Raw genomic sequence first — 16,886 nt, 5'->3', positions numbered from 1 at the left:
CTCTCTCTCTCTCTCTCTCTCTCTCTCTCTCTCTCTCTCTCTCTCTCTCTCTCTCTCTCTCTCTCTCTCTCTCTCTCTCTCCCTCTCTCTCTCTCTCTCTCTCTCTCTCTCTCTCTCTCTCTCTCTCTCTCTCTCTCTCTCTCTCTCTCTCTCTCTCTCTCTCTCTCTCTCTCTCTCTCTCTCTCTCTCTCTCTCTCATCCCCTTCATACAATTCGAACAAATTTATATTTCTCTCTTAACGTGGTGCAAATATTCATGCGTTATTGCTAGGCAAGAGGTCTATAATTGAAGCGGACGGATTCATATGAGACCCAACAAAAAAACATGGTAGTGGGAAAACGACTTGACCGAAGAGTCAACGCGGGATGGTTGATCACGAGCAGCAGAGATGACGGGAAGAAGATTTCTGACCAACCGACTCTATATTTCTACTACCCTCTTCTAATCTCTTCTCATCCTTCTCCTCCGAGAACTCCTCTCTCTCTCTTCCTTCTTCGCCCGCAAGAACACCTTTTTCTCTCTCTTCTCCTGCAAGAACACCTCTCTCTCTCTTCCTTCTTCACCGGCAAGAACACCTCTTTCTCTCTCTTCTCTTGCAAGAACACCTCTCTCTCTCTTCCTTCTTCACCGGCAAGAACAACTCCTTCTCTCTCTTCTCCTGCAAGAACACCTCTCTCTCTCTTCTCCGGCAAGAACACCTCTCTCTCTCTCCCTTCTCTCCTGCAAGAACACCTCTCTCTCTCTCTCTCTTCTCCGGCAAGAACACCTGTCTCTCTCTCTTCTCCGGCAAGAGCATCTCTCGCGCTATCTCTTCTCCGGTAAGAACATCTCTCTCTCACTCATCCCTCATCTCCGGTAAGAACATCTCTCTCTCTCTTATACCTCTTCTCCGGCGAGAACATCTATCTCTATCCCTCTTCTCCGGTAAGAGTATTTCTCTCTCTTTCATCCCATTTCTCCGGCAAGCCCATCTCTCTCTCTCTCTCATCACTCTTCACCGGTAAGAACATCTCTCTCTCTCCCTTTCATCTCTCTTCTCGGCAAGAACATCTCTCTTTCTCTCTCATCCCTCTTCTCCGGCAAGAACACCTCTCTCTCTCTCATCCCGCTACGGCAAGAATACCACTCTCTCATCCCACTACTCTGGCAATAACAGTTCTCTCTCTATCATCCATTTCTCTCTCATCACACTTCTCCGGCAATTGCACCTCTCCCTCATCCATCTCTCTGTCATCTCGTTTCTCCGGCAATAACACCTCTCTCTCTCTCATCACACTTCTCCGGCAATTACACCTCTGTATCGTTCATCTATCTCTCATCCCACTTCTCCGGCAATAACACCTCTCTCTCTCTCTAGTCTCTAGCATCCATCTCTCTCTCATCCCACCTCCAGCAACAACAGCTCTCTCACTCTCATCCATCTCTCCCTCATCCTACTTCTCCGGCAATAACTCCTCTCTCTCTCTCTAGCATCCATCTCTCTCTCTTTATCTATCTATCTATCTATCTTTCTATCTATCTGTCTATCTTTCTATATATCTATTTATCTCTCTATCTATCTATATATCTATCTATCTATCTCTCTATCGATAGCATGAGGTGCATCTTCGGGTTTATAAGGAAGAAGAAGATTCGAGAGATGGGGTCGCCGGGGCCGACCGGTCATCTCTCCGATCTGTACGAGTTGAAGGCCGGCAATCTCCGCGCCTTCGATCTCGCCGATCTCCGCCACGCCACCAACGATTTCAGCCGCCTTCTCAAGATCGGCGAAGGCGGATTCGGCGCGGTCTATAAAGCCTTCCTCCGCCCCGCCGGCGAATCCCGACGAATCACCGTCGCCGTCAAGCGCCTCAACTCCACCAGCCTTCAGGTATTCGATTTCGCTTTTTTATGTTTTGAACATCAGATGATTTCTGATTTCGTGCCAAAACAGATGGCGAATGACGATCGTTTAAGAATTTTCTGGCAAACCGACTTCTTGTGCAGTAGTGTGCTAAATTTTAGGCCTAATCAGATTATTTTAGGTTGTTGTTGTTGAGCTAGCTAGCATTGTTCCGATGGAATGATTTTCGCTAAAATTTTGAGAGCAAACTGATTACTCGTGCAAGAGTAGTGTACAAAACTTTAGGCCGAATCAGATGATTTTAGATTGTTGTTGTGCTAGCTAAGATTGATCCGATGGGATGATTTTCTCTTTATTTTTTAGAGCAAACTGATTACTCGTGCAAGAGTAGTGTACAAAACTTTAGCCCGAATGAGATGATTTTAGATTGTTGTTGTGCTTACTAAGATTGATCCGACGGGATGATTTTCGTAAAGCTTTTAGAGCAACTGTTTACTCGTGCAAGAGTATTGTACACAATTTCAGGCCGAATCAGATGATTTTAGATTGTTGTTGAGCTAGCTAGAATGGTGTACAAATTTTCAGGTCGAATCAGAAGAATACAGATGTTTGTTGATCGAGCAAAGAATGATCCAATAGGATGATTTTCGCGAAAATTTTAGAGCAAACTAATTACTCATGGAGTGGTGTACAAAATTTCAGGCCGAACCAGATGATTACAGATTTTTGTTGAGCTCGCTAAGATAGATCCAATGTGAAATTTTTCGCTAAAAAATTTTAGGGCAAACTAATTACTCATACACGAGTAGTGTATAAAATTCAAGGCCGAATCAGATTATTTTAGATTATTGTTGAGCTCCCCAAGTTAGATCCGATGGGAAGTTTTCGTAAAATTGTTAGGGCAAACTGATTTCTCAAACACGAGTAGTGTACAAAAATTTATGCTGAATCAGATGATTTTTTAATATTGTTGAGGTCGCTAAGATTGACCCAGTGGGATGATTTTTGTATGATTTGGATTAGGGGCACAAGCAATGGCTGACGGAGGTGTTGTGTCTCGGCGTGGTGGATCATCCCAATTTGGTGAAGCTCATCGGCTACTGCGCCGTGGACGGCCATGATGATATCCAGAGGCTGCTCGTCTACGAGTTCATGCCGAACAAGAGCCTCGAGGAGCATCTCTTTAATATCGCCTTCCCCGCCCTTTCGTGGGAGAGGAGGTTGAAGATTGCCAGAGGCGTGGCCGAGGGGCTCAGATACTTGCATGAAGGCCTCGAAGTCCAGGTCTTCATCATCATCATCATCACCATCGTCGTCGTCGTCGTCGTCGTCATCATCATCATCATTATCCTCATCATAGTCATCATCATCATCTTCGTCTCTTTCTCCAATTTATCCGTTCATCATCCTAAGAACACTGTCGAAATTGTTTCCAAAGTTGGTGATTTACAAAGATTTCAAGACGCCAAAATTATTCTTCTAGGCAGAGATTTCAACGCCAAACTTTCTGATTTTCAATTCATCTCCATCTCATCATCCCAAGAACAATGTCAAAATTGTTTCCGAAGTTGGCGATTTACAGAGATTTCAAGACGCCAAGTTCTTTTGGGCAAAGATTTCAACGCCAAGTTTTCTGATTTCCAATTCATCTTCATCTCTATCTCCAATTCACCATTTCCCCATCTCAAGAACATTGTCAAAATTGTTTCCCAAGCAGGTGATTTACAGAGATTTCAAGCCATCCAACATCCTTCTGGACAAAGATTTCAACCCTAAGCTCTCTGATTTTGGGCTGGCCAGGCAGGGGCCTCTCGACGGGCGCAGCCACGTCACCACAGCGGTAATAACCAAATTCTTAAAAATCCTTCCACAAATTCAACAAACAGAATTCCAACTCCTTGTTCTTCTTCTCCTTCTTCCTCTTCAGATCGTGGGGACGAGAGGGTACGCGGCCCCAGATTACATCAGATCAGGGCATCTGACGGTGAAGAGCGATGTTTGGAGCTTCGGGGTGGTTTTGTATGAAATTCTCACTGGGAGAAGAGCAATGGAGAAGAAGAGGGAGAAATCAGAGCAGAAACTTCTGGATTGGGTGAAGAAATTTCCGTTGGAGAGCTCCAAATTTCGGGCGATTATGGATCCAAGGTTGGGAGATCAGTTCCCAATTTCTGGGGCGAGATTGATCGCGACATTGGCCAATAGTTGCTTATCCAAGAACCCAAGAGATCGACCCAGTATGTGTGAAGTAGTTGAAGCTCTGGATCAAGCCATTCTTGTCTCAGCAGAAGATGGTTATTCTCTGAGGTAGACACAAGTTTGCTTCTATTTTTTTCCTTGGAAATGTCTAATTCGGTCGTCCATGAATGTGCACATCTTGCAAATTTATACCACATAATATTTGTGATTGGAAACGCCTGATACTTATTCTTTCTAATTTGGAGGTATGAATTTTATCAGGGTTTTGTAAAAGGATTTTCTTCCGAAGATGAGGAAAAACTAGAGATCAATGTGCCGCTTTTTTCTTTTTCTGGTTTAAGAGACTGGAAAAATAAATTAGGGCTTGAGATAGGAGATCAATTTTTCTCTAAGATCAGGTGTATAAGAAAATCATATCCGTACTTTGGTTTACTTAAGACAACTAAGAGTTATGATATATGAGACAGACGCTCTTCAAAGAACAAAAACAAAGACTTTTAAGTCATATTGAATTGGATAAGAACAGGTTTCTGAGAAAGGAGACATTCCCTTATCTACTAAATCCTAAGTTTAATAGGCATCTTAGCTACTAATTGAATTGGATATTGAACTCTTTTGCATATTTAGGATATCGCCTAGTCCTGACCTGGGTTCTCTTTTTCTATAGGAGCCACGCTCAAATCAAAATGTTTGGGCCATATATGACTTTGGATATGATAATAGACAAATTTGACACAAATTTAACATTGAAAACAACATTCATTATTGACAAATTTGACACAAAGTAAACGACACAAACTGAATTGAATAGGTTTATAGTTTTCTTGAAGTAATTATTGAATTTCATTATAATTGTTGAGATTTGTAGAGCAAATGATTGTCATTGACTTGCGGTAAGCTACTAGAACTATCGTCTGGCTATGAATGGCCTGATGCATAAAAGTAAAAAAAGGATCAACGAAGTATATCTTAAGTTCAGTAAAAAAAAAAAAACTTAACTCAGGAGATTTGCGCCACGGCGAAGGAGCCAGGACTCGACGACCTATCTTGACAGATGGAGTCTATGGTGATATAAACCAAAGCTTCAAGGAACAAGCAGATTCTCTGATCTGGCACAAATGGCTCAGCATTGAGAAAAGAATATCTGGCCCAGTTCAATATATTGAGAGTAGCAGCATCCAAGCATAATGGCAATTGACTGAGCCTCTCCTCCCACATCACCACCCTCTCAGCCAGCCCTTGCCTGCACAACTGAGACAGAAGAGTATTAACTGTGACTACATTGGGGAAGAAGGGCATCTTAATAAGCTTTCCAGTGATTATCAGCACACGATCCTGGATAAGTTTACAGTGCCAGATCTCTGTGCAAATCCCATTTATCAAAGTATTGTAGGTGACTGTGTTAGGAGAAATGCCCTTTGAAACAAGATCATCGACCACTCTCAATGCTTGGTTCATCTTAAAAGTGGTAGAAAGCCCATGGATCCATATATTGTATGTTGTGATATCTGGGTCACAACCTTCTAATGTCATGTTGGAGATGATATTTATCGCGCAGCTCAGGTCTTGTTCTTTGAAGTACGCGCCTGCCAGCGTATTGTAGGTGACGACGTCGGGCGCCGGGCCGATGGCGTTCATGCTGAGGAACACATCATTAGCTTTTTCCATTCTCTTCTCTGTGCAAAATCCCTTGATGATGATGTTCTTTGTGAAGACATCGGGTGTAAGCCCACATTCAATCATCTTCTTCTCCAGATTCCACACATTTGTCCAGTTCCCATCTCTCACAAACCCATTCATGAGGGAGTTGTAAACAAAGTTATTGGGCACGAGTTTGATACTGTGCATATCAAGGAAAGCTTCATAAGCGTCGTCTGTGAAGCCTGCTAGACAGAGGCCGTTTATATAGGCAGAGAAGGCAATGACATCAGGAAATACCCTTAAAGCCCTCATGCTGGCCCATACCCTGCTTGCTCCTTCAACATCCCCAATTCTGAAATAACCGTCCAGAAGAAGAGTAAAAGTGGATTTATTAATCCGGAATCCCTTCTCCACCATCCTCTCAAGCAGCTGTCCAGCTTCTTTAACTCTTCCACTGTCGCACAAACACATGATCAGAGAGTTGCAGGTGAATGCTGAAGGTGCAAGGCCGAATTTCCTCATGAGTTGGTAGAAATTAAAGGCTTCTTTTTCATGACCCGCCTTGCTGTAAGCCGCAAGGATGGCGTTGAAAGCCATAATCGTAGGCATAATGCCCTCCTCTAACGCATTATTAAGAAGCTCCCTGGCCTTGTTTATCTCCCCATCCCAGCAGAACTTAGAAATCATGATATCTAACATAGAATCCGGGGGAAAGTTCTCGACCTTCAATACCCGGCTGATCATTCCATCTCTTTCTCCAGCGTTGAATTTAAGTTCACCGGCGGTGAGTATGTTAAAAGTGTAGCAGTCAGGAGACAAACCTGCTTGCAGCATCTGCTCATAGACTGCGAAAGCCCTCTCTAATTTCCCAGCCTTGACATACCCATCCATCAAAACGTTGAAGGTTATCCTGCTACAGCCGCAGCCAAGCGTAATCATTTCGTCGAACAGCCGCTGAGCATCAGACGTTCTTCCTTCTCTAGACAAGGCATTGATCAGGATGTTGAAGGTGACGACATCGGGAGAACGCCGAGTCTCGCGCATCTCTCTGAGAAGTAGAAACCCATCCGAAGATCTGCCGAACATGCAATGAGCCTTGATCACAGTGTTGAAGCAACGGACGGTGGGATGAACATGGAACTTCGGCATGATCATCAGAAGGCTCTCGGCGATGCGGATATCTCCCCTTCGGCAAAACCCCAGCAAAATCTCGTTGAAGAATCGAATGCTTGGTCTTGGCCCGAGCCGTAGCGTCCCCTTGAACACCTTCCAAACGTCCACGATAAGGCATTTTTGAAACAAAATCTTGATGAAAGAGCTCAAAGCGCCGAGACTGGGGCGATGGCCTTTGCCTCGGATCTTCCCCATCGTCTCCACTGCTTCAACAGCCATGCCGGCCTTCACAAACGCCCTGAGGAACAGATCGAGAATAGAGTACTCTGGGAAGGCCTGCGCGTCATCCGCCAACGCGAGATCCATCAACGGAACGTGATGAACGGTCCCGATCGCGCAGGAGAGAACCTCGTCGGCGAGCTGCTTCTGGCCATTGTCGGCGAGGAGGATCCGGACGAGAGACCAGCAAGCATCTGCGGTGCAGGAATTCTTGTTGCGTAACGTGTAGCTGAAGAAGGCTACAGCGGAGTCGCGATCGTCGAAGGAGCTCAAGATCCTTGCAAGATGGAAAGGATGAAAGCCGCAATTGAAGCTGTCTAGCGCAGGAATCAGATCTTTGGACGTCTTCAGAGATTTTCCGAGACCGAAGAGGAGATTTCGCCGCTGGTGATTCGAAATCCGCGGCTGATCTGCAAGTTCTTCGGATGAATGGACGAATTGGTCGAGGAGGGGATCGAAATTCCATGATTTGGGGGTTTTTTGGTCGCCGATTGACCTCCGAAACTGTAGATTGTGAGGAATTGCAGGGAGAAGACGATTGAAGGAAAAAGATTGGCGCATTGAAGGCCGCTGCCGTCGGCATTGGCGTCGCTCAAGAGCACTTCTCCTCCGCCATGCTCGCTTCGTTCTTCTAGGGCTTGGCGGGGAAGCGTTTGAGCAGGGATTATATAGGGGAGTTTCGTAAGTGGAATATATTTGTATAATTGTATTTTTTATGAGAATGAAGAGTTCTTTATGTATTGGAATTTTAATGAGAGTGGAATGATTTTTTGTATTAAATAAGATTATTAACCATTTATAAAATGCATAACAGGAGAAAAATGAGGTTTATGAATTAGAATTTTGAAGAGAGCGGAGAGATTTTGTATTAAAGCAAATTATATTTATTTATAAAATGTTAAGCAGGAGAAATTGGAGTTTTCTGATAATGAAGAGGTTTTATGTATTCCAAGAGAATAGAGAGGTTTTTTGTATTATAGAAGTTTATAGGCATTTACCAAATGCTTAGTCAGAGAACTTTGGATTTTTATGAGAATGAAGAGTTTTATGTATTCCAATTTTCAAGTGAGTGGAGAGATTTTCGCATTAAGGTAGTACTCATTTATAAAATGCATTGCAGGAGGATGGGATTTTAAGAGGATGAAGAGTTTTTATGTATAATAAGAGCGGAGAGATTTTTTGTATTAAAGAATATTATAGTCAAGCATAAAAAATCACAGCAGGAGAATAATTGGGTTTTTTTTAGAACAAAGAGTTCTTTTATGTATACTATTTTTCAAAATAGTGGAGATATTTTTGTACTAAAGAAGATTATACTCATTTATAAAATTCTAGGCAGGAGAAAACTTTGATTTTTATGAGAATGAAAGAGTTTTTTTCTATTAAGCAATGGGGCATGCACCTCCTCTTTGAACTGTATTGGAATTTTCTAAAGGGTGGATAGTTTTTTTTGTATTAAAGAAGTTTATAGGCATTTGCAAAATTCTTAGAGCAAGAAATTTTGTGTTTTTATGAGAATGAGGAGTTTTATTGATGTAGCCCAGAAGCCTATTTTTTGAGGCCCATTGGAAACTTGTGGCCCAAGAAGGCAATTCTTCTAGAACTGACAAGATATGTAGAAAATTACCTAAAGCCCCTCAAAATTATACGATAGGATTTTCTCCGACAAGATCTTATGATAGGATTTTCTCTGATAAGATCTTCTGACAAGATTTTCTCTAACAATATCTTCTGACAGGATTTTCTCTAACAAGATCTTCTGACAGGATTTTCTTTGATAAGATCTTCTAACAGGATTTTCTCTAGCAGGATCTTCTGACAAAATCCTCCAACAGATATTTTTCTCCCAAGATCTCTGCTCTAACTTGTCATAGCTGCATTTATTCTGTTTTGTCCCATCACGATCTTCTTGAGCCACACAAATATCTCCTGACAGCTTGTACACGCTCCAGAATTTACATGATATCTCTGTTCAGGCCTGTCATGCTGCTTATCCCCTGTTTTAACTTGTCAGAATTATTTTTCTCAATGTTTTGACTTGTCTTGTCATGGACGATGCTTCACTTGTTGTTGCTTATATAAGGTCCCCACGTACCCCTAAATGATTATTATTGAAATCAATTGTCTTGTTGAAACTGTTGTTTCTCCCCTCTGAGTGTTCTCTTTGCTAGAGAATGCTTAGCTGCTTGTGGATTCAGGAAAACCCCTTATGGACTCAAGTGTTGGAGAAGCTAGTTTTGTGGATTCAGGACTTGGCTCCTTCCAGTAGTGCAAGGCTTGTGGATTCAGATCCTGTTCCTACACCGTTCATGTACTAAGGCTACGTCATTTATCTTTCAAGCCAAGGGAGCTGGAACTCATCTTTGGACTGTATTATAATTTTCAAGGGAGTAAAGAGTTCTTTTGTATTTAAGAAGTTTATAGTCATTTATCAAATGGTTAGCAAGAGAAAAATCGACTTGCCTGGCCTGCAATCTGGGCGATATAGGTTATAGAAAGTTGAATATGTTTTTTTTAACTAAAGGGTAGTTTTGGTGTATTAAGAGGCTAAATTTTAATGGTAAAATATTTACAAGATGAAAACTGGAGGACCAGGCCCCTAATCTGAGCTTGGCTTTCACTGATATAAAATGCGGAGCATATTCTATACTAGTGAGAGAACGAGGAATATTTTATACCTTTTGTTTCATAGGAGAAAATTGTAGGGCTGGGATCCCAAATTTGAGCTTTATCCAACATAGAATATGAAGTACACCTGAAGTATCGAGACAATGGATACTTTTTAGACATTAAAGAAGGTTACTTTCTTTACAAAACTCTATGTAGGAGAAAACTGAAGGGCATGGGCTCCCAATTTGGGGTTCAAAGCATGAGGTATATCTGACATAGTCTGTAGTGTATGGCAGAAAAAATAGCATATTTTAAAGAAAAAGAGGGTTTTTTAATTTAAAGAAACTTGTTTCCAACATAGAATACGGAGGGCTGGGATCCCAAATTTGAGCTTTATCCAACATAGAATATGAAGTACACCTGAAGTATCGAGACAATGGATACTTTTTAGACATTAAAGAAGGCTACTTTCTTTACAAAACTCTATGTAGGAGAAAACTGAAGGGCATGGGCTCCCAATTTGGGGTTCAAAGCATGAGGTATATCTGACATAGTCTGTAGTGTATGGCAGAAAAAATAGCATATTTTAAAGAAAAAGAGGGTTTTTTAATTTAAAGAAACTTGTTTCCAACATAGAATACGGAGGGCTGGGATCCCAAATTTGAGCTTTATCCAACATAGAATATGAAGTACACCTGAAGTATCGAGACAATGGATACTTTTAGACATTAAAGAAGGCTACTTTCTTTACAAAACTCTATGTAGGAGAAAACTGAAGGGCATGGGCTCCCAATTTGGGGTTCAAAGCATGAGGTATATCTGACATAGTCTGTAGTGTATGGCAGAAAAATAGCATATTTTAAAGAAAAGAGGGTTTTTTAATTTAAAGAAACTTGTTTCCAACATAGAATACGGAGGGCTGGGATCCCAAATTTGAGCTTTATCCAACATAGAATATGAAGTACACCTGAAGTATCGAGACAATGGATACTTTTTAGACATTAAAGAAGGCTACTTTCTTTACAAAACTCTATGTAGGAGAAAACTGAAGGGCATGGGCTCCCAATTTGGGGTTCAAAGCATGAGGTATATCTGACATAGTCTGTAGTGTATGGCAGAAAAAATAGCATATTTTAAAGAAAAAGAGGGGTTTTTAATTTAAAGAAACTTGTTTCCAACATAGAATACGGAGGGCTGGGATCCCAAATTTGAGCTTTATCCAACATAGAATATGAAGTACACCTGAAGTATCGAGACAATGGATACTTTTAGACATTAAAGAAGGCTACTTTCTTTACAAAACTCTATGTAGGAGAAAACTGAAGGGCATGGGCTCCCAATTTGGGGTTCAAAGCATGAGGTATATCTGACATAGTCTGTAGTGTATGGCAGAAAAAATAGCATATTTTAAAGAAAAAGAGGGTTTTTTAATTTAAAGAAACTTGTTTCCAACATAGAATACGGAGGGCTGGGATCCCAAATTTGAGCTTTATCCAACATAGAATATGAAGTACACCTGAAGTATCGAGACAATGGATACTTTTTAGACATTAAAGAAGGCTACTTTCTTTACAAAACTCTATGTAGGAGAAAACTGAAGGGCATGGGCTCCCAATTTGGGGTTCAAAGCATGAGGTATATCTGACATAGTCTGTAGTGTATGGCAGAAAAATAGCATATTTTAAAGAAAAAGAGGGTTTTTAATTTAAAGAAACTTGTTTCCAACATAGAATACGGAGGGCTGGGATCCCAAATTTGAGCTTTATCCAACATAGAATATGAAGTACACCTGAAGTATCGAGACAATGGATACTTTTTAGACATTAAAGAAGGCTACTTTCTTTACAAAACTCTATGTAGGAGAAAACTGAAGGGCATGGGCTCCCAATTTGGGGTTCAAAGCATGAGGTATATCTGACATAGTCTGTAGTGTATGGCAGAAAAAATAGCATATTTTAAAGAAAAAGAGGGTTTTTTAATTTAAAGAAACTTGTTTCCAACATAGAATACGGAGGGCTGGGATCCCAAATTTGAGCTTTATCCAACATAGAATATGAAGTACACCTGAAGTATCGAGACAATGGATACTTTTTAGACATTAAAGAAGGCTACTTTCTTTACAAAACTCTATGTAGGAGAAAACTGAAGGGCATGGGCTCCCAATTTGGGGTTCAAAGCATGAGGTATATCTGACATAGTCTGTAGTGTATGGCAGAAAAATAGCATATTTTAAAGAAAAGAGGGTTTTTTAATTTAAAGAAACTTGTTTCCAACATAGAATACGGAGGGCTGGGATCCCAAATTTGAGCTTTATCCAACATAGAATATGAAGTACACCTGAAGTATCGAGACAATGGATACTTTTTAGACATTAAAGAAGGCTACTTTCTTTACAAAACTCTATGTAGGAGAAAACTGAAGGGCATGGGCTCCCAATTTGGGGTTCAAAGCATGAGGTATATCTGACATAGTCTGTAGTGTATGGCAGAAAAAATAGCATATTTTAAAGAAAAAGAGGGTTTTTTAATTTAAAGAAACTTGTTTCCAACATAGAATACGGAGGGCTGGGATCCCAAATTTGAGCTTTATCCAACATAGAATATGAAGTACACCTGAAGTATCGAGACAATGGATACTTTTTAGACATTAAAGAAGGCTACTTTCTTTACAAAACTCTATGTAGGAGAAAACTGAAGGGCATGGGCTCCCAATTTGGGGTTCAAAGCATGAGGTATATCTGACATAGTCTGTAGTGTATGGCAGAAAAAATAGCATATTTTAAAGAAAAGAGGGTTTTTAATTTAAAGAAACTTGTTTCCAACATAGAATACGGAGGGCTGGGATCCCAAATTTGAGCTTTATCCAACATAGAATATGAAGTACACCTGAAGTATCGAGACAATGGATACTTTTAGACATTAAAGAAGGCTACTTTCTTTACAAAACTCTATGTAGGAGAAAACTGAAGGGCATGGGCTCCCCATTTGGTTCAAAGCAAGCATATATATATGACATAGTATGTAAAATGTATGAAAAAAAAAATTTAAAGAAAAAGAAAGTTTTTTTTTTTTATAAAACTGTTTTCCAACATAGAATACGGAGGAGGGGGGATAAATTTGAATTTTTATATCCAACAGATATGAAAGTACACCTGAAGTATCGAGACAACTATGTAGGAGAAAACTGAAGGGCATGGGCTCCCAATTTGGGGTTCAAAGCATGAGGTATATCTGACATAGTCTGTAGTGTATGGCAGAAAAATAGCATATTTTAAAGAAAAAGAGGGTTTTTTAATTTAAAGAAACTTGTTTCCAACATAGAATACGGAGGGCTGGGATCCCAAATTTGAGCTTTATCCAACATAGAATATGAAGTACACCTGAAGTATCGAGACAATGGATACTTTTTAGACATTAAAGAAGGCTACTTTCTTTACAAAACTCTATGTAGGAGAAAACTGAAGGGCATGGGCTCCCAATTTGGGGTTCAAAGCATGAGGTATATCTGACATAGTCTGTAGTGTATGGCAGAAAAATAGCATATTTTAAAGAAAAGAGGGTTTTTAATTTAAAGAAACTTGTTTCCAACATAGAATACGGAGGGCTGGGATCCCAAATTTGAGCTTTATCCAACATAGAATATGAAGTACACCTGAAGTATCGAGACAATGGATACTTTTAGACATTAAAGAAGGCTACTTTCTTTACAAAACTCTATGTAGGAGAAAACTGAAGGGCATGGGCTCCCAATTTGGGGTTCAAAGCATGAGGTATATCTGACATAGTCTGTAGTGTATGGCAGAAAAATAGCATATTTTAAAGAAAAAGAGGGTTTTTAATTTAAAGAAACTTGTTTCCAACATAGAATACGGAGGCTGGGATCCCAAATTTGAGCTTTATCCAACATAGAATATGAAGTACACCTGAAGTATCGAGACAATGGATACTTTTAGACATTAAAGAAGGCTACTTTCTTTACAAAACTCTATGTAGGAGAAAACTGAAGGGCATGGGCTCCCAATTTGGGGTTCAAAGCATGAGGTATATCTGACATAGTCTGTAGTGTATGGCAGAAAAATAGCATATTTTAAAGAAAAAGAGGGTTTTTAATTTAAAGAAACTTGTTTCCAACATAGAATACGGGCTGGGATCCCAAATTTGAGCTTTATCCAATGGATACTTTTAGACATTAAAGAGGGGTTCAAGCATGAGGTATATCTGACATATAGTGCAGTGTATGGCAGAAAAAATAGCATATTGAGGGTTTTTAATTTAAAGAAACTTGTTTCCAACATAGAATACGGAGGGCTGGGATCCCAAATTTGAGCTTTATCCAACATAGAATATGAAGTACACCTGAAGTATCGAGACAATGGATACTTTTAGACATTAAAGAAGGTTACTTTCTTTACAAAACTCTATGTAGGAGAAAACTGAAGGGCATGGGCTCCCAATTTGGGGTTCAAAGCATGAGGTATATCTGACATAGTCTGTAGTGTATGGCAGAAAAAATAGCATATTTTAAAGAAAAAGAGGGTTTTTTAATTTAAAGAAACTTGTTTCCAACATAGAATACGGAGGGCTGGGATCCCAAATTTGAGCTTTATCCAACATAGAATATGAAGTACACCTGAAGTATCGAGACAATGGATACTTTTTAGACATTAAAGAAGGTTACTTTCTTTACAAAACTCTATGTAGGAGAAAACTGAAGGGCATGGGCTCCCAATTTGGGGTTCAAAGCATGAGGTATATCTGACATAGTCTGTAGTGTATGGCAGAAAAAATAGCATATTTTAAAGAAAAAGAGGGTTTTTTAATTTAAAGAAACTTGTTTCTAGTTATTAAACAATAAGTAGAAGAAACATGGAGGCTTGGACTCCCCAATTTGAGCTTTATCTGACATATAATGTGTGCTATTGAGAGAATTTAGAGTTTTTTATGCACCAAAGAATTTTATTTTAATTCATAAAAGACTTAGTTGGAGTAAAAGGTAGGGAGGGAGGAGGCTTTATAGGACACAAAAGTACTTCAAAGATGTAAAGAGAATAAGTTATTTTAATGAATTAAATTAGCTTAGGTTAATCATAAAACACTAAGCAGGAGAATATTAGAGGGCCAGGAACCCAGTTCTAGCATTATTCTGTCATGCTATTTTATATTCTCAAGAATACGAGGAATATGTATATATTAAAGAAAACATACTTTCATTAGTAAAATTAGAGTGCCCAGGCCCCAAATTTGAGCTTTATCTAACATAGAATCTGGGCCAGCCCAAAACGAATCCGGGCCCATTAACTGATTTCGTACTATATAACTACGGAGGCCCGCTTCATTTAGACAGAGGAAGAAGATGGAGAAGAAGCTGACATTGTTGCAGACTGTGTTCACTGCGGGGGTCTTCTCGGCCGTTTCTTGCTGGTCGAGTCCGTAAACCATCCCATCTCCGGCGATTTCTGAAGATTTTTATGCTCAGATCTGTTCGTAATCGCGCTCACTCGCTCGGAGTTGCGTTGCAGGTACGGATTCATGTTCGGAAGAGAGTCTGCTCGTAAAGAATTGGAAGGATTGATTGAGGAGCTTCGTCGTGATGGAAACCCCAGTGGGATTGAAAGGGATCCTCATTCTGAACGCTGATCCTGTTCCTGATGGCGAGGTGTGTGCGAAAATGCTGTGGATTTAGTTTTCGCTGTGAATTTTTTTACAGATTTGCTAATCGAGGGTTTCGTGGTGTGGAAATCACCCGGATAATTAACGTAAATAGTTATCGTTGGACATGGTACGCGGAATTCGGGTTTCATTTCGTCGACAATGCAGTTCTTTTAGTTGAAGTGGGGAAGAATATAATCGTTCAGTTTTCTTAAATGGTGTTATACTGTGCATCAAGTCCTTAATATGGGTTCTTACTGTGCATCAAGTCCTTTAGATGGGTTCTTAATATAATGAATTATGCTTTCTAATTTGAGTTTGTTGACCCAGAGCATAACTTTTTTATTTCAAAGCTCACCCCAAGATCCAAAAACTTCTTAAAACATGTCAGAATCAGTCGGACAAGAATTGGCCAACTACCTTACATGAACATTGTAATCGAAAATTACAGGATTGGGGAATTAACAATAAAACTCCCCCACGATCATATTCATCTGCTTGGTTTGCCAGATTGGATATCAGGAGAAGGGAACGCCAAAGTTAAGCATGCTGCAGTAGGCGCCATCTGGGATGATGGAAGGACAAGAAGCTACTCCAAGATCAAGGCATATTTGCTGGGGGCCTCATCAGCTACAATGTAAGCATTGGCTTGGCACTCAACTGAGCACTTAGGAGGAGACCCAAAGCATGACACTGCAAGGGGCAGGGTTCATTACAACTATTAATCAAATGCCAGATTAAAGAGGGGGGATGGGGGGTAACACACTTAATCATCCTGTCCATCTTGTATGTATTAAGCATGCTGCCAGCGTTCATCCTGAGCCAGGATCGAACTCTACATAAGATTCATAGTTTTATTTCTTGTAGCTTCTTTGTTCAAAGCTGATTTGGAATTACTTCTCATTCCAAGGCATAACTTGTATCCATGCGCTTCATATTAGCCTGGAGTTTGCTCCCAGCAATATAGCTATCACTACCTTATCACGTCAATCCCACAATCCTGATTCTCGTTGATTCTAATTGATATTGCAGGTTATAATTCGCCGATCCCTAAAAACATTCTAGCAAAAAATGGTGCCACAGCACCCTTGGATGCAGACTTCTTCTTTCATTGTTGACAAGAGAACTATTTCAGAAAAAAATGTTAACTAGAGAACTTTTATCCTTTCAAGCTTAGTGAAACGAGTGTAGTCTGTCATTGACGATGGACATGGATTCTGGTACTGTGATCTATAAAATAAGATATTCTATTGACCCATGGTTAGTTGACTAGTACAATTGAAATGAAGCTGACATCTTTCATTAGTTCCAACATTGTTATTACTGAAGAATTCATTGTGTATGAAATCTGAGTATATGAGTATTACTTAGGGATCATCGTTTTCAGCTTTAGCCTTTTTTAAGAAACCTAAATCCTAAACCTAAGACCATACCCTGCCCATCTTCAAACGTAGACCCTGATCTTGGGTCCTATAAATATGGTCCCCGGGACGAAAAAACCGTCCCGTCCAAGGGTTTAGACGAATTTCTGGACGAAAATTCGTCCCGGGGACCA

At 40.2% G+C, this 16,886-nt stretch overlaps 3 protein-coding genes across 7 annotated transcripts; 2 read left to right on the top strand and 1 right to left on the bottom strand.

Moving 5' to 3' along the window:
- Positions 1–453: 453 nt before the first annotated feature.
- LOC144708846 (Protein kinase superfamily protein) lies at positions 454–4,266 on the top strand. 2 transcript variants are annotated; one of them, XM_078582291.1, is made up of 5 exons: positions 454–819; positions 1,622–1,871; positions 2,868–3,128; positions 3,562–3,684; positions 3,772–4,266. In XM_078582291.1, the coding sequence occupies exons 2-5, from the start codon at positions 1,641–1,643 to the stop codon at positions 4,150–4,152; spliced, it is 996 nt and encodes a 331-aa protein (XP_078438417.1). In that variant the 5' UTR covers positions 454–819; positions 1,622–1,640; the 3' UTR covers positions 4,153–4,266. The 2 variants fall into 2 exon arrangements, with proteins under 2 accessions (XP_078438417.1, XP_078438416.1); XM_078582290.1 differs by having other exon boundaries at positions 454–1,871.
- A 682-nt stretch (positions 4,267–4,948) lies between these two features.
- On the bottom strand, positions 4,949–7,788 carry LOC144708845 (uncharacterized). The gene has a single exon (XM_078582289.1). The coding sequence runs from the start codon at positions 7,632–7,634 to the stop codon at positions 5,040–5,042; it is 2,595 nt and encodes an 864-aa protein (XP_078438415.1). The 5' UTR covers positions 7,635–7,788; the 3' UTR covers positions 4,949–5,039.
- Positions 7,789–15,006: 7,218 nt separating this feature from the next.
- Positions 15,007–16,592, top strand: LOC144708485 (Putative membrane lipoprotein). 4 transcript variants are annotated; one of them, XR_013582791.1, is made up of 4 exons: positions 15,007–15,103; positions 15,202–15,338; positions 15,842–15,968; positions 16,364–16,592. XR_013582791.1 is itself a non-coding variant. In XM_078581846.1 (3 exons), exons 1-2 carry the CDS (start codon positions 15,036–15,038, stop codon positions 15,317–15,319), a joined length of 186 nt encoding a protein of 61 aa, XP_078437972.1. In that variant the 5' UTR covers positions 15,007–15,035; the 3' UTR covers positions 15,320–15,338; positions 15,842–16,197. The 4 variants fall into 4 exon arrangements, 3 of the variants coding, with proteins under 3 accessions (XP_078437972.1, XP_078437973.1, XP_078437971.1); XM_078581846.1 differs by lacking the exon at positions 16,364–16,592 and having other exon boundaries at positions 15,842–16,197; XM_078581847.1 differs by lacking the exon at positions 16,364–16,592 and having other exon boundaries at positions 15,783–16,197.
- The last annotated feature ends 294 nt before the right edge of the window (positions 16,593–16,886 follow it).

Source organism: Wolffia australiana, chromosome 10 (assembly GCF_029677425.1).
Source record: "Wolffia australiana isolate 7733 chromosome 10, ASM2967742v1".
Taxonomy (NCBI): Eukaryota; Viridiplantae; Streptophyta; class Magnoliopsida; order Alismatales; family Araceae; genus Wolffia; species Wolffia australiana.
This window is presented reverse-complemented; position numbering and strand designations above follow the sequence as displayed.